The following is an 11,152-nucleotide window of genomic DNA, read 5'->3' on the forward strand; positions in this document are numbered from 1 at the left end:
ACTGCCTCTCAATTAAGTATTTGTTTTCTAGTAAATGAGCATTTTGTGCAGAATATAATAAGTTTTTAACCTTTCTTCCCTTCATAGAGTAACACTCAGTCTAACAAGCTATTATAAATTATTCAGGCTGTCTGCTCAGGTAGCTAGCCTGCAGTCAGCTGCTTCGAAGGCGCTCTGCTCTGAGCTCTGTAGTTTTTGGTTTCCTTAAAAGCACGCAACACTTCATGTTGAAGAATGTATGTCTTTAAACAGAGACTCATGTTTAAAGACATTTAAACATAGAAGTTGGGAAATATTGTATAGCCATCTTTCAGCCAGCTGACCATCCATTTACACACCAATAGATGGATGACTTGATAAAAATGAAAGAATTTGACCAGTTTTAAGGCAGTAGCTGTTTAAAACGTTGGTTTACCTTCATAAAGTCGACCAGCCCATGCCTATTGGTGACTCCAGTTTGAAAAGTGACTTTGATCTCATTGATTGGCTCGTTTATTTTTACTTTCAAGAAAAAAAAAAAAATCTGATGAAGGGTGTTTGTGGTTCTGGTTTGGGCATCACAGAGTTTTTAATTTATTAAATTGTTTTCTGTTCCAGGCCCATAGTAGCGTTTGTAGTAGAATGTCGAAGCGGTGTGAATGTGCCACATCTTTAGGAGGGAAACGGACGCTTTAAGCACATGAGTATGAGCTGACCCAAACAACTGTGTTGTGAGTTTCCAACCCAACCAGGCTACATCTTTAGTGTGCATGTGATTATTATTTTTTTTTTTTTCTCCTGTTCTTGGCCATGCTGACTGCTTCACTTGCGTGCATTCTTGTGTGATTGTCAATTCCCACCATCCTCACATGCGGGTGGCAAAAACCAACATCGTTAATGGCACAAACCTGGGTTACTTCTCACTGCATCTGCCAAGGTTCACAATCTGGACGATATGTGCGAGTAGCAAGCATACGTCTTCGTGAGATTAAATATTGATATTGTGGGTTGTGACGGATGGAGTGCGTTTCACAAATATCTGTAGTGAGTATATGAGATACATTTCCAAAATGGCCTTATAAAGAATTTTTAAGAAGATGTCTTCTCAGAATAAAAGGTCAATCTGTTTAAATAAAAATGTGATGGGTCTTGGTTTTTTGAACATGTTTTTACTTTGGTAAAGTAAACAGACGGTAACAAACACAGTTAGCAGACATTCACATGCAGCTGTGAAGTTAAACTCAGTTCTTTAAAAATTAAGAAAAAAATCCTAAAAATGTCTACCTAAATAACTTAAACTTCTGCTTGGTTTTTGTTCAAACATGGAGCAGTAAGACTTTGTTCATGTTCCAGTGTTTTTGGGCTTTGATTCTGAAGAGTCTGATACATGAACCAGCTTTCAGTACTCCATTCTTTTTTTTTTTCTTTAAGTTTAACCAAAATGCAACACCAGAAAAAAAAAACCCAAACTGATCTGATCCTGTTACTTTCTGGATTCTTCATTGGTCTTTTTTGCTTTCTGTTGACTGTTCCACTTCGGTTTCCTGCTGAAGCTCTTCGCTGCCATCTTCTGTCTGAAAACCGTTCTGCTTCTTGTTCAGCTTCTTGGACTTTTGGAAAAGCTCATTCAGGTTGAACTCTCGAATAATATTCTCCTGGCGAAAAAAATAGGTATTCTCGTTAACTTTGTTTTGTATTAGCCAGTTGGAAAAAGGCAGTGTGGATTTACTGTCTTTAAAAAAACAAAACGACAGACAAACCTCATTAAAGGTCCAAGACACAGCTCTCCCTTTGTTGTCCACCATTGGACGTCTCATAACTTCCCGTCCTCCTTGAAAAAGCAGCAGTGATGGCAGCTGCTTAGCCAGAGGAGATGTGCTCACCTTGTACCTATTTTTAAAAAGAATAAACAGGAATAAATGTCTGAATTAATAATATTGTAGCATCAAGGTGGCAATTAAAAGATAAAAGTAGAAAAATCACCTTTGTGAAACCTCTCCATAGCGACCAATGTCCACCTTTCCAAACCTGAGTCCAGCGCAGTTGTATCTGTAATAAAAACACCCAAAAAGAATAAAATTGGGACTAAAGCATAATATTCAATCATTTATATGCTAAAAAATGATCTGTCTCATATCTAGGGATGAAAAATGTTTGGGCACTGAGTTATTTTACAGACAAGGTGATGTTCAATTATCTGAAAAGTGAACAAACAGGCTGTAATAGTTTACAAAAAAAATTAAAGGACACAGAGCACATTTTCTATGAAACAACTGTTATAGTAAAATATAGATTTTGGATTACCCAAGTCTTTTGGTTTACATAAAACAAAGCATTTATGTGAGTGAAAATGCCTCTATTGTAAAGCTACAGCTCAGGTTACAAACTCCTAGGGAGAGAAAATTAAATTCTCACTTAAGAGAAAGATTGGCAAAGATGGGAGCAAAGGACTGGCAGTCAGACGACCAGTTGGCGTAAAACTCAACAATCCAAGTGACTCGACCGTCCTTCTGCAGCTCCTCCTGTCGACACAAAAATATGTTAAAAAAAAACCACCAAGCAACTATTTATCCACCCTTTACTCTTAAACCAACTTATCTACTATGGAGTTCTACACAGTTTAACAGTGTTATGTTCTTACTACATTGCATATAAAAACTTTATCGCCTCATGGAGATGGGTGTGAAATTGCAGAACTCGATATTCTTCACCATTTTATTTTTTAATTTGAATTAAAATAGCAATGAGATGCCAGCGTACATGAAATTTTTTTACATAAAAATAGAGGCTAAAACTCACATCTATGGTTTTGTCACTGAAGTACTTTATGTACTCTGGGCCCATGTAGAGAGGAGGCTTGCATGTCATGACAAATGCTGGAGACAAAGAATGAAACATTAAAACATTTTTATGTGAATATTTATACTAAGTAAGTAATAATTCATTCAAAAGTAAAGTAACTTAGTTAATATGTAACTTCCACTACATGTGTATTTTGTTGCTTGTTTGGGTGTGTGCTTTATTTCTTCAGCTTTATTTTGCCAAATGAAGGGAAGTGTTTGAAAGGTAGACTGAGTAAATCAGATGTTCTAAATAAAACTCAGGTGAAATAATTAAAGTGACAGAACTGGAAGGACAGGACATTTTGGCATCAGTGGTTGGGGATGACAAACGTGGAATTGGTAATATTTAAAACATATATGTTTAAAAGCAGATTGGTAAAATTAAATATATTAATACAACTAGTGCCACCCCTGTTAAACACGTAAAAAGTCCTGAAATATGGCATCATAGGTCCTCTACTGCACTCAGAAGTGGTCATGAAATGCTTTATCACATATTTATCGCATATTTGCATGCCACTTTAAATGGGTTCGACATGTTTGGGGTGGGAAGATGATACTTTGAAATTTGCATATTTTGATACAGAAGAAATGTGTTTTGATAAATCTGCTGAATGAGTAATACAGGTTCCATAAAGGAACATAATTTTCCATGATTATTAATTAGGATGCAGATCTATAAAGGAGAGAAGGTGATAAATTACTAAACTCTAAAACGTGACTGACCTACACACAGTGCAAGGTAGAGAATGCCAAGCCGAATGTCCAGCCTGAAGAAGAGGATCGCATTGGCCACTTTGCTGAACATGAACAAGTTGCCTATGTGCTGCTCCAGTGTTACTGCAAAAGAGAAGAATCATTGACTAAAGCATGCAGGAAAAGCCTTCAGAGTCCTGAGCAAGGTCATATCAGGGTGGGACTACTCTGTACCTGTAATGTTTACACAATACAGGCAGGATTTCAGAGAATTACTTCCTGTACGTGGCCTGGTCTCGGGTCAGAGATTCCCAAAAAGCCACTCACCATAAGTCAATTTATGTTACAATAGCGTAAAAATGACACAAATACATAACATTTAGGGGGGAAATGAAAAGATTTGTACTTACTGGCTCTTCTATTCTTCATCATCACAATCGCACTCAGAAACATGAGTATCTCCACTTCTCTCTGGTAAAATGAATAAAAATCAATTACAAACAATCTTATTGACTGTTTATTCTAGTATCCAATACCTGCAAGGTTATCTCCACAATATTTAACAGCAGCACCAACCCCCTCTCCCAGAATGCTCACCCAGTCGAAGTCGCAGGAGTTGCCGTCCTCCCGGTCGGTCGCCAGGTGTTCACACAGTCCTGGAGCCTTCCTGACCACTAAGAAAGCGACGGTTAAAAGGAACGACACGATGTAGTAAGGTTTCAGCAGCCATTTGTAAATCTGCGGTAGATGATACAAGAAGGCAAGCACTCCTGTGATTAACCCCATAGTGTTAGAGGAGACAGCCCACCAGGACAGACCACAGGGGTGAAATGAAATGACAGCTGAACGGTCTGAGTTACACACTGCGCCTGCGCGTCAAACGGGACACATTTCTTCTCTCTGAACTTTCTTTGTGGGCACAGCGGCTTGCCGTACAATTGGCGGGTACTTCCAAAAACGTAAATAAAGCTAGTGGAAGATGGAGGACCAGGATGGTTCTGGACAAAATGAAGAAGAAAAGCAAAAAGAAAGCGACTCCACCGAAAAGCGGACTGATGCGGTGGCCACAGTAGACGAACCTGGCTTTAAAGCGGCGGAGGAGACGGCTGCTCGGTACAGCCGGCTGAAGCTGTTCGATAAAGTGATTCAGAAGAGCCTGAACAAGTTCATAGAGCATGCCAGGTAACGCGTCAAAGAACTAGTCTAGGCTTTAGAAGGTTTTCTAAACTCGTTTACATTTTGTCATGTTACAAAAACATGTAAATTTTTATTTTACTTGATACACAATTTTCCTAAATTGGAATAAATAAAAATGTAAATGCAGTCTTGAAAAGAGTAAAAAGAAAAGAAAATTCAACTTGAGTGTTTTCAAGCTTATAATTGTAGTTTGAAAAATTAATACATCCTAATTCACTACCCCGTGTTCCTCCTCAAGTGTTATACATTTTTTCCACTGTGTTTCAGCTTATCTCTTTCCTTCTGTTACTCTTTTCTTCCCATCCTTCTCTTCTTGCTAAACTTGGTCTCATGTCCTTATGTTCTTTCCTTCCTTACGTCATCCCCTCTTTTCTTCTTCCGCCATACTATATTGTGGCCATTTTTAGTCCAGAGTGATTTACTCAAACATGTCCTTTTACATAATACTCATAGATGCAACTAAAAATTGCAAACCAATGTAAACAAAACAACATAAAGAGTTGTTTTGTCTCTTTTTCAGTTTTAAGGTTTTTGCCAGCACGTTTCGCCCACTGTACAAGAAGAACGTTAAAAGGATGGAGGAAATACATAAGCATTTTACGGAGATGCTGCAGAAATCCATACAGGTGAGAAGCACCGTTTTGATTATTTCACACACAACAGCATGTGATATTGTTCAGTTGCACATTTTTAGAGTTTTCAAGCTTCAGTAGTTTTTAATTTGAAACAGAAATATTCAACTACTATTAATGTAGTAATTCTCAAGTTGAATTTTAGTGGCTTTGATTCACGACAGAAAGAATACGGTGTGAAATAAATTGTCATTATTGGCAGTAAACTGCCACCTCTTGGGTTCATTTGGTGTTGCCTTTTAAATGAGGCCTGAAGAAGAGGCCATGTCTAACAAACTCTGAATTCATAAAACAACAAAATTCTGTAAAATTTTGTTGGTTTACAGAAACAGTGATCATCTTAAGGGTTTCTTCAATTAAAACCTTTGAATAACAAGAACATTGTTGGAATGCCTTATAAGAGATGGCCAGGGAAAATGGATGAGCTTAAAACTGTTGGTGTACAAGAGTCCTCAAATCCATAAAAATGTATCATGTATTCATTATGTATTTTATTTTTCATCTGCACTTGCTGATATGACTTCTGAAAATTTTCAGCAAAAGAAGTTAAATGTATAAATATATTTAAGGTCTTTATGTGATTAGTTGCTTAATTGTATTTGTTGTCTCTCTTCTCTTTAAGGAGGACATCATGAAACTAATGGAGGAAGGCAAGTTTGAGTCCAAATTTAATGAACTGGACAAGCTGGAAATCAAGGCCAAGGACAATCCAGACCCTGCATGGTCAGTACATATTAATAAATAATACTCACTTTCCAAAGCGTTGTTTATGTTACAGTTGTGTAGAAGTTACAGGAGATGGTCATGTATCCATCTAAACATGCTGAGATCCTCACTATAAATTCATTACCTGAAGTTTTATGCTTAGTTATCGCAACTTATCAAACAAAGAGTAAAAAGTGAGTTTGCAGAATGTTTGCTTCACAAACAACTTAGTAAACTAATACCTGTATCTGACAACTATTTATTTTCTCTGAAAACTAAATGAATAGTAAATGAAAAGTGCACATTGACAAATATATGAAAAGGATTAAAAAGTGCATCAATGCAAATAAATTGTAGGAAGTACAGAAAAATGCACAAAAACAAGTTTGTAAGGTTGCTATGTTTAGAATTAAATTAAATCCAACTTCAACATTAACTTATAAGATTTTTCTGTTCTTTTCTGTCCATTTTACAATTGAGTTTTCATTTTAACCCTTCAAAAAGTAAAAAAAAAACAAAAAAAAAACCTAGAAAATACAGGTAATTTATTTCTTAAACCCATCCAATCATCCATTATCCCCAGTGGGGTCGCGAGGAGAGCACAGCTCCAGGAGTCAACAGGCCAGGGCAGGAGTACACGATGGACAGGCCACCTGTCTAGGCAACACAAAAACAGACAGACAGACAAACAACCATGTACAAACACCTACAGAGAATTTAGAGGTCCTTGCTGGACCTGATAGTCATGTTTTTGGACTGTGGGAGAAAGCTGGAGAACCCACACATACACAGGGAGACCTTGCAAACAGTGATGCCAACTGCGCCACTGTACAGCCCGATTTCCTCAACCTATTGTTTTAACTCAGGGTTATTGTTAGCTTTGTTATAATAGGACAAGCTTAGACAAAAAAAGTGTATATATATTTATTAGTATTTAAGGTTGAAGCTTTTTGGTCTCTATTTATTTCGACTTCTCTAAGGCGGCCCAGTGGAGTTCCTGAGCAGGACATCTGCAGCTTTTTGATGCCATACTATCAGAAGCAAGAGGCCTACATGAAGCTGGAGCTGAAAAGGATTCAAGCAGAGAACGCTGCGCTGGCAGAGAGGGTTCGAGCGGGGAGAGAAGGCATTGCTCAAACTGAGCATCGGATTTCTACAGGCGTAGATGAGTGGAAGGTAAGAAATAAGAGGCAATCTGCAGGAGACTTCAAATTTTAACAATACATAGAGATGAGAGTTCATTGTTATTTTAAGTTTTCTGTCCATGACGGAATAACCAGTTTTTTTAGCTTTTTTTTTTTTTTTTTATCAATTTTTATCTTTCGGAATTCATTAAAGTTGTATATCACAGTTTCTTTAGATTAAAGTTGTGGTTTATTTCATTTTCTTACAAGATAGCTGATATTTTTAAAAAAGGGAAATTTGAAGCACTATCAAAGATAAGCGTTGATGTTCGAATTAAATTCTGTTTTATATTTTTTATTTGTACATTTTTAAAAGTAATAAAGAAAAAACACTCAAATGTACATGGAGTGTTTTTCCTCTTAGGTTAAAAAGTAAGAATTTTAACCATGATCATTTTTTCTTTATCTTTGTCATTTACAGGCCACAGTGACTGAATTTGAAAGATTGGCTTCTTCCTTTTGCCCTGCTCATATATTCGATGAATGACTATTGTTATTTTGTTTTAACATGGGGAACTTTTTAAATGCACATATGTTATTTACTCTACCAACCAGTTTGAAAATAAATTTAATTATAGAAGCCAGTATTTGTGTGTTTTTTGTTTGTTCTTGACATTCACATGTAAATGGTGGTACTACGGTATTGTGCGTGTTTGTTTCCAGCATTACGGTAAATTGGGACATGAAAATAAAGCCACAAAGAAGAGAAGCAAAGCAGTTGACGCTCGCATGGATACTCGTTGACTCAACGCTACATGGACAAGCTTTAAGCTAGACAAGACCGGCTTCCCTCCCCCCAACCGCTTTAAATGTATTAATCTTGATAAATATGACTGAAATGTTTTCTACTCTGTTCGGGCAAAATGAAGCTCAGGGACCTCCCGGGTCTTCGTCTTTAGGTTTTGGACCAGGAAAGCCACCGCCACCTATCCCGCAGAACCAAGTCTCCATGGCGGCGCAGATGCCACCACAGCTCGTGGATGAAGGGCCTGCCCTGCGAAAGTCCGGAGCCATGAACGAACCTTTCTATTTACTGCGAGAGCTTCCTGGTACATTCGCATTATTACGCCTGCTGGATACAATGTGTGATATTTGTATTTTCAACGGGTTTGGCTGAGATATTACACACTGACAAACAGTTTGTAAACAGTGTTGCTTACAGTTGCTAACGGCACAAGTGAAAGCTAATTGTCGGTATTAGCCTCTCTCTCTTTTTTTTCTTATCAGAATAGTTATATTCTTTACATTTCGACAAACATACCTTAAGCTTACGTTTGTTTACTTTTGTTCTTATCGGCCGTATATTCGTTTATGTTTCATTTTAAAACCAAATGTTATATAACCAGAGGAAGCATCCGTGTTGTAGCATCAATAGTCACCGTTCACCTAAACGTTACTGGATGTTTATTACAACTTTACTGTAAATTTTGTTCTGTTGTTAGCAAAACTTTTTCAATATAATTTTGTGTTTTTAGTTGGAAACGAATTGACGGGCAACACCAACCTTATCACACACTACAACCTGGAACATGCATACAACAAGTTCTGTGGGAAGAAGGTGAAGGAGAAGCTGAGCAACTTTCTGCCAGAGTTACCAGGTAAGCAGCCTGTTAATTTATTAAAAATCAAAAGCTTTCGTCTGTCATTTCCTATGTACTGTTCTTATCATGGCAAATGACCTTATTTCAAATTAGGAAGACTTAATTGCAGTCTCTTCTATAGATGCTAGAAATCTTTTAAATTTAACTCTTGGTCTTTTGTTTGAACATTTAATATACGTATTGCATAGAAGCAGAATTTGAGCAAGGACTTCATAGTATTAAGAAACGTCATGGTGACATTATAGTTGAATATTACAGTGAGGGTAACGGTTGTAAAAAAGGCACATTCTCCCTACTGCCTAATTTCAATTCTGCCACCAGTGTTCCCATTACTTTCAGTGATCTTTAGCATTTCAGCCATGATTACCTCATTCAGGTGTGGTAATCTGATGTTGCAAGGTCTTATTGAAATACTCATATGTCATATATGTCCCTTGCACATATTTGTGAGTTTGCTTTCTTTAAATTTCTCTCTCCATCTTTTGCGTGGCAGGTATGATCGACTGTCCGGGCACTCAGGACGGCAGCTCGTTACGCTCTCTGATCGATAAGCCTCCAGTGTGTGGGAACTCCTTCAGCCCGCTGACCGGTGCTTCACTCACAGGATTCAGACTACACACAGGACCGGTACTTTATTTCATATTCTGGTCTGCTGCTAACGTCTTAAACACATCATGAGTAGATATTAAATACTAATGCATGCACATATTTCCAGCTCCCAGAACAGTACAGACTGATGCACATACAGCCTCCAAAGAAGAAGAGCAAGCATAAACACAAGCACCATCGACCACAGGACCCATTACCACAAGGTAGGACAAATTATTCCCTTTAAATGCAAATGAGTTCAGCATGTCTGCAAGCCACTTGCTTACCTGCTTCTGTACCGTTTCAGAAACTCCCTCAGACACTGATCCTAAGAAAAAGAAGAAAAAGAGGGACGATGACCCAGATCGAAAGAAAAAGAAGAAAGACAAGAAAAAGAAGAAGGTGAGAATAAATGTTTAACATCAAAGTAATAATTTCTTTTCTTTATAACTCGGATCAAAAATGATTATATTTTGAGTTGGATCCGATTGTCTTGTCTAATGCTGTAAGATAAGAGGATGATGTTTTTTCCAGACACTATTTACAGAAAGAAATCGAACATCTCTGTAATGAATCTGATAAATATAAATACATCATTTAAGTAAGTTTTAAAATAGATTTTGGTGGCTCAAAATGTTACTTTTTACCATTGTTGACTTTAAAGGTTTCTGTCAATTTTCCAGCTCTTGATTTGCTCCTAGCTCCTTTTTTGTTTGTGTGACAAATAAAGATCACTACAGATTTATTTAGTTGTTCCTTTTTTAGGAATTACGGCCATACCTAAAAAATCTCATGTGCATATAAGATGCATGGAGAGCAAAATGTACATTATTTATTCAATGTAACAAATAAGTAGTTATTTTTTTTGTTCATGACTAAGTTATTTGTTACTGTAAAATTAGCATAATAAACATGTTTTTTTTTTAAAGTGAGATAATTGTTTCCATGACCATGAAACTAATAAATACTGAATTAATTGCTCATGTTTTTTTTTGTAAAACCTCCCCCCCACCAAAAAAAAAACCGTCAAGAAAGTACCTGAGCGTTTGTAATTTTAATTAGGACTTGTTTATAAGAAATTATTTGTTTATAGAATTAAGTCAATTTGGGACTTTTTTAGAGATTAATTATGCATTAAGACAACAAATCCAAAAGGTTTTGGAAATTTGAATGTTGTGGTTATTTCTTAATTTGCATTAAAATTGTTAAACCAGTTTGACACTTTTATCTGTGTGTGAACGATGTCGGAAAGTGTGACTACATAAAATGAAACTGGTGTTTGTCTCTGCCCTGATCCAGAACCGCCACAGCCCAGACCACCCCGGCCTCGCTGGATCGCAGCCCAGCAGCAACAGCCTCAGATAGACAGAGGTCCACTGTGTGTGTCTGCCTGTTTGAATGCGTGACGTTTTGTAAGAGTGTGTGTTTTACAGGTTATTGTATTATTAAAGGTATGCTTAATGAGAGAAACAAATGGCTGTATAAGGTGTGCATGTGTGTGTGTTGAGTAAGCAGAGATGCTGTGTAAAAATGGAAAGAGATGTTACAGATTAAGATTAAAACAACAACTGGATGGATGTTGGATGGACTGAACAGCCGTTGTGTATTTCTTTAATTCTTTTGTTCTTATTTTGACCATAACGCCAAAATCAAATAAACTTTGATTATTAATTTTATGTTTCTTTCCTTAATTTGAATCACCTTACCAAAAAATGACACATTTACAG

The 11,152-nt window shown here is 36.9% G+C and overlaps 3 protein-coding genes across 4 annotated transcripts; 2 read left to right on the plus strand and 1 right to left on the minus strand.

Annotated features, from left to right (window-relative positions):
* Window positions 1–1,128: 1,128 nt before the first annotated feature.
* LOC122836670 (thioredoxin-related transmembrane protein 2-B-like) lies at window positions 1,129–4,318 on the minus strand. Its single transcript, XM_044126408.1, has 8 exons — window positions 4,116–4,318; window positions 3,929–3,989; window positions 3,549–3,662; window positions 2,779–2,855; window positions 2,395–2,501; window positions 1,963–2,028; window positions 1,740–1,869; window positions 1,129–1,634 (listed from the first exon to the last, which is right to left on the minus strand). The coding sequence occupies exons 1-8, from the start codon at window positions 4,302–4,304 to the stop codon at window positions 1,479–1,481; spliced, it is 900 nt and encodes a 299-aa protein (XP_043982343.1). The 5' UTR covers window positions 4,305–4,318; the 3' UTR covers window positions 1,129–1,478.
* A 39-nt stretch (window positions 4,319–4,357) lies between these two features.
* On the plus strand, window positions 4,358–7,817 carry si:dkey-6i22.5 (polyamine-modulated factor 1). Its single transcript, XM_044126411.1, has 5 exons — window positions 4,358–4,700; window positions 5,236–5,341; window positions 5,970–6,070; window positions 7,033–7,228; window positions 7,658–7,817. The coding sequence occupies exons 1-5, from the start codon at window positions 4,498–4,500 to the stop codon at window positions 7,721–7,723; spliced, it is 672 nt and encodes a 223-aa protein (XP_043982346.1). The 5' UTR covers window positions 4,358–4,497; the 3' UTR covers window positions 7,724–7,817.
* Window positions 7,818–7,920: 103 nt separating this feature from the next.
* On the plus strand, window positions 7,921–11,101 carry med19a (mediator complex subunit 19a). Of its 2 annotated transcripts, XM_044126410.1 has the most exons (7): window positions 7,921–8,047; window positions 8,136–8,285; window positions 8,712–8,834; window positions 9,331–9,464; window positions 9,553–9,649; window positions 9,733–9,827; window positions 10,725–11,101. In XM_044126410.1, exons 2-7 carry the CDS (start codon window positions 8,186–8,188, stop codon window positions 10,788–10,790), a joined length of 615 nt encoding a protein of 204 aa, XP_043982345.1. In that variant the 5' UTR covers window positions 7,921–8,047; window positions 8,136–8,185; the 3' UTR covers window positions 10,791–11,101. The 2 variants fall into 2 exon arrangements, with proteins under 2 accessions (XP_043982345.1, XP_043982344.1); XM_044126409.1 differs by having other exon boundaries at window positions 7,935–8,285.
* Window positions 11,102–11,152: the final 51 nt, after the last annotated feature.

This window comes from Gambusia affinis, linkage group LG09 (genome assembly GCF_019740435.1).
Source record: "Gambusia affinis linkage group LG09, SWU_Gaff_1.0, whole genome shotgun sequence".
NCBI lineage: Eukaryota > Metazoa > Chordata > Actinopteri > Cyprinodontiformes > Poeciliidae > Gambusia > Gambusia affinis.

Excerpts from the sequence above, each read along its gene's own strand:
- LOC122836670 (XM_044126408.1), bottom strand. The coding sequence starts at position 4,304 with ATGGGGTTAATCACAGGAGTGCTTGCCTTCTTGTATCATCTACCGCAG. Across the intron at positions 2,856-3,548 it reads CTACCTTGCACTGTGTGTAG|CATTTGTCATGACATGCAAG; the intron begins GTCAGTCACGTT and ends CTTTGTCTCCAG. Across the intron at positions 2,502-2,778 it reads TCAGTGACAAAACCATAGAT|GAGGAGCTGCAGAAGGACGG; the intron begins GTGAGTTTTAGC and ends TTGTGTCGACAG.
- si:dkey-6i22.5 (XM_044126411.1), top strand. The coding sequence starts at position 4,498 with ATGGAGGACCAGGATGGTTCTGGACAAAATGAAGAAGAAAAGCAAAAA. Across the intron at positions 6,071-7,032 it reads GACAATCCAGACCCTGCATG|GCGGCCCAGTGGAGTTCCTG; the intron begins GTCAGTACATAT and ends GACTTCTCTAAG. Across the intron at positions 7,229-7,657 it reads CAGGCGTAGATGAGTGGAAG|GCCACAGTGACTGAATTTGA; the intron begins GTAAGAAATAAG and ends TGTCATTTACAG.
- med19a (XM_044126409.1), top strand. The coding sequence starts at position 8,066 with ATGACTGAAATGTTTTCTACTCTGTTCGGGCAAAATGAAGCTCAGGGA. Across the intron at positions 9,465-9,552 it reads TCAGACTACACACAGGACCG|CTCCCAGAACAGTACAGACT; the intron begins GTACTTTATTTC and ends ACATATTTCCAG. Across the intron at positions 9,650-9,732 it reads ACAGGACCCATTACCACAAG|AAACTCCCTCAGACACTGAT; the intron begins GTAGGACAAATT and ends GTACCGTTTCAG.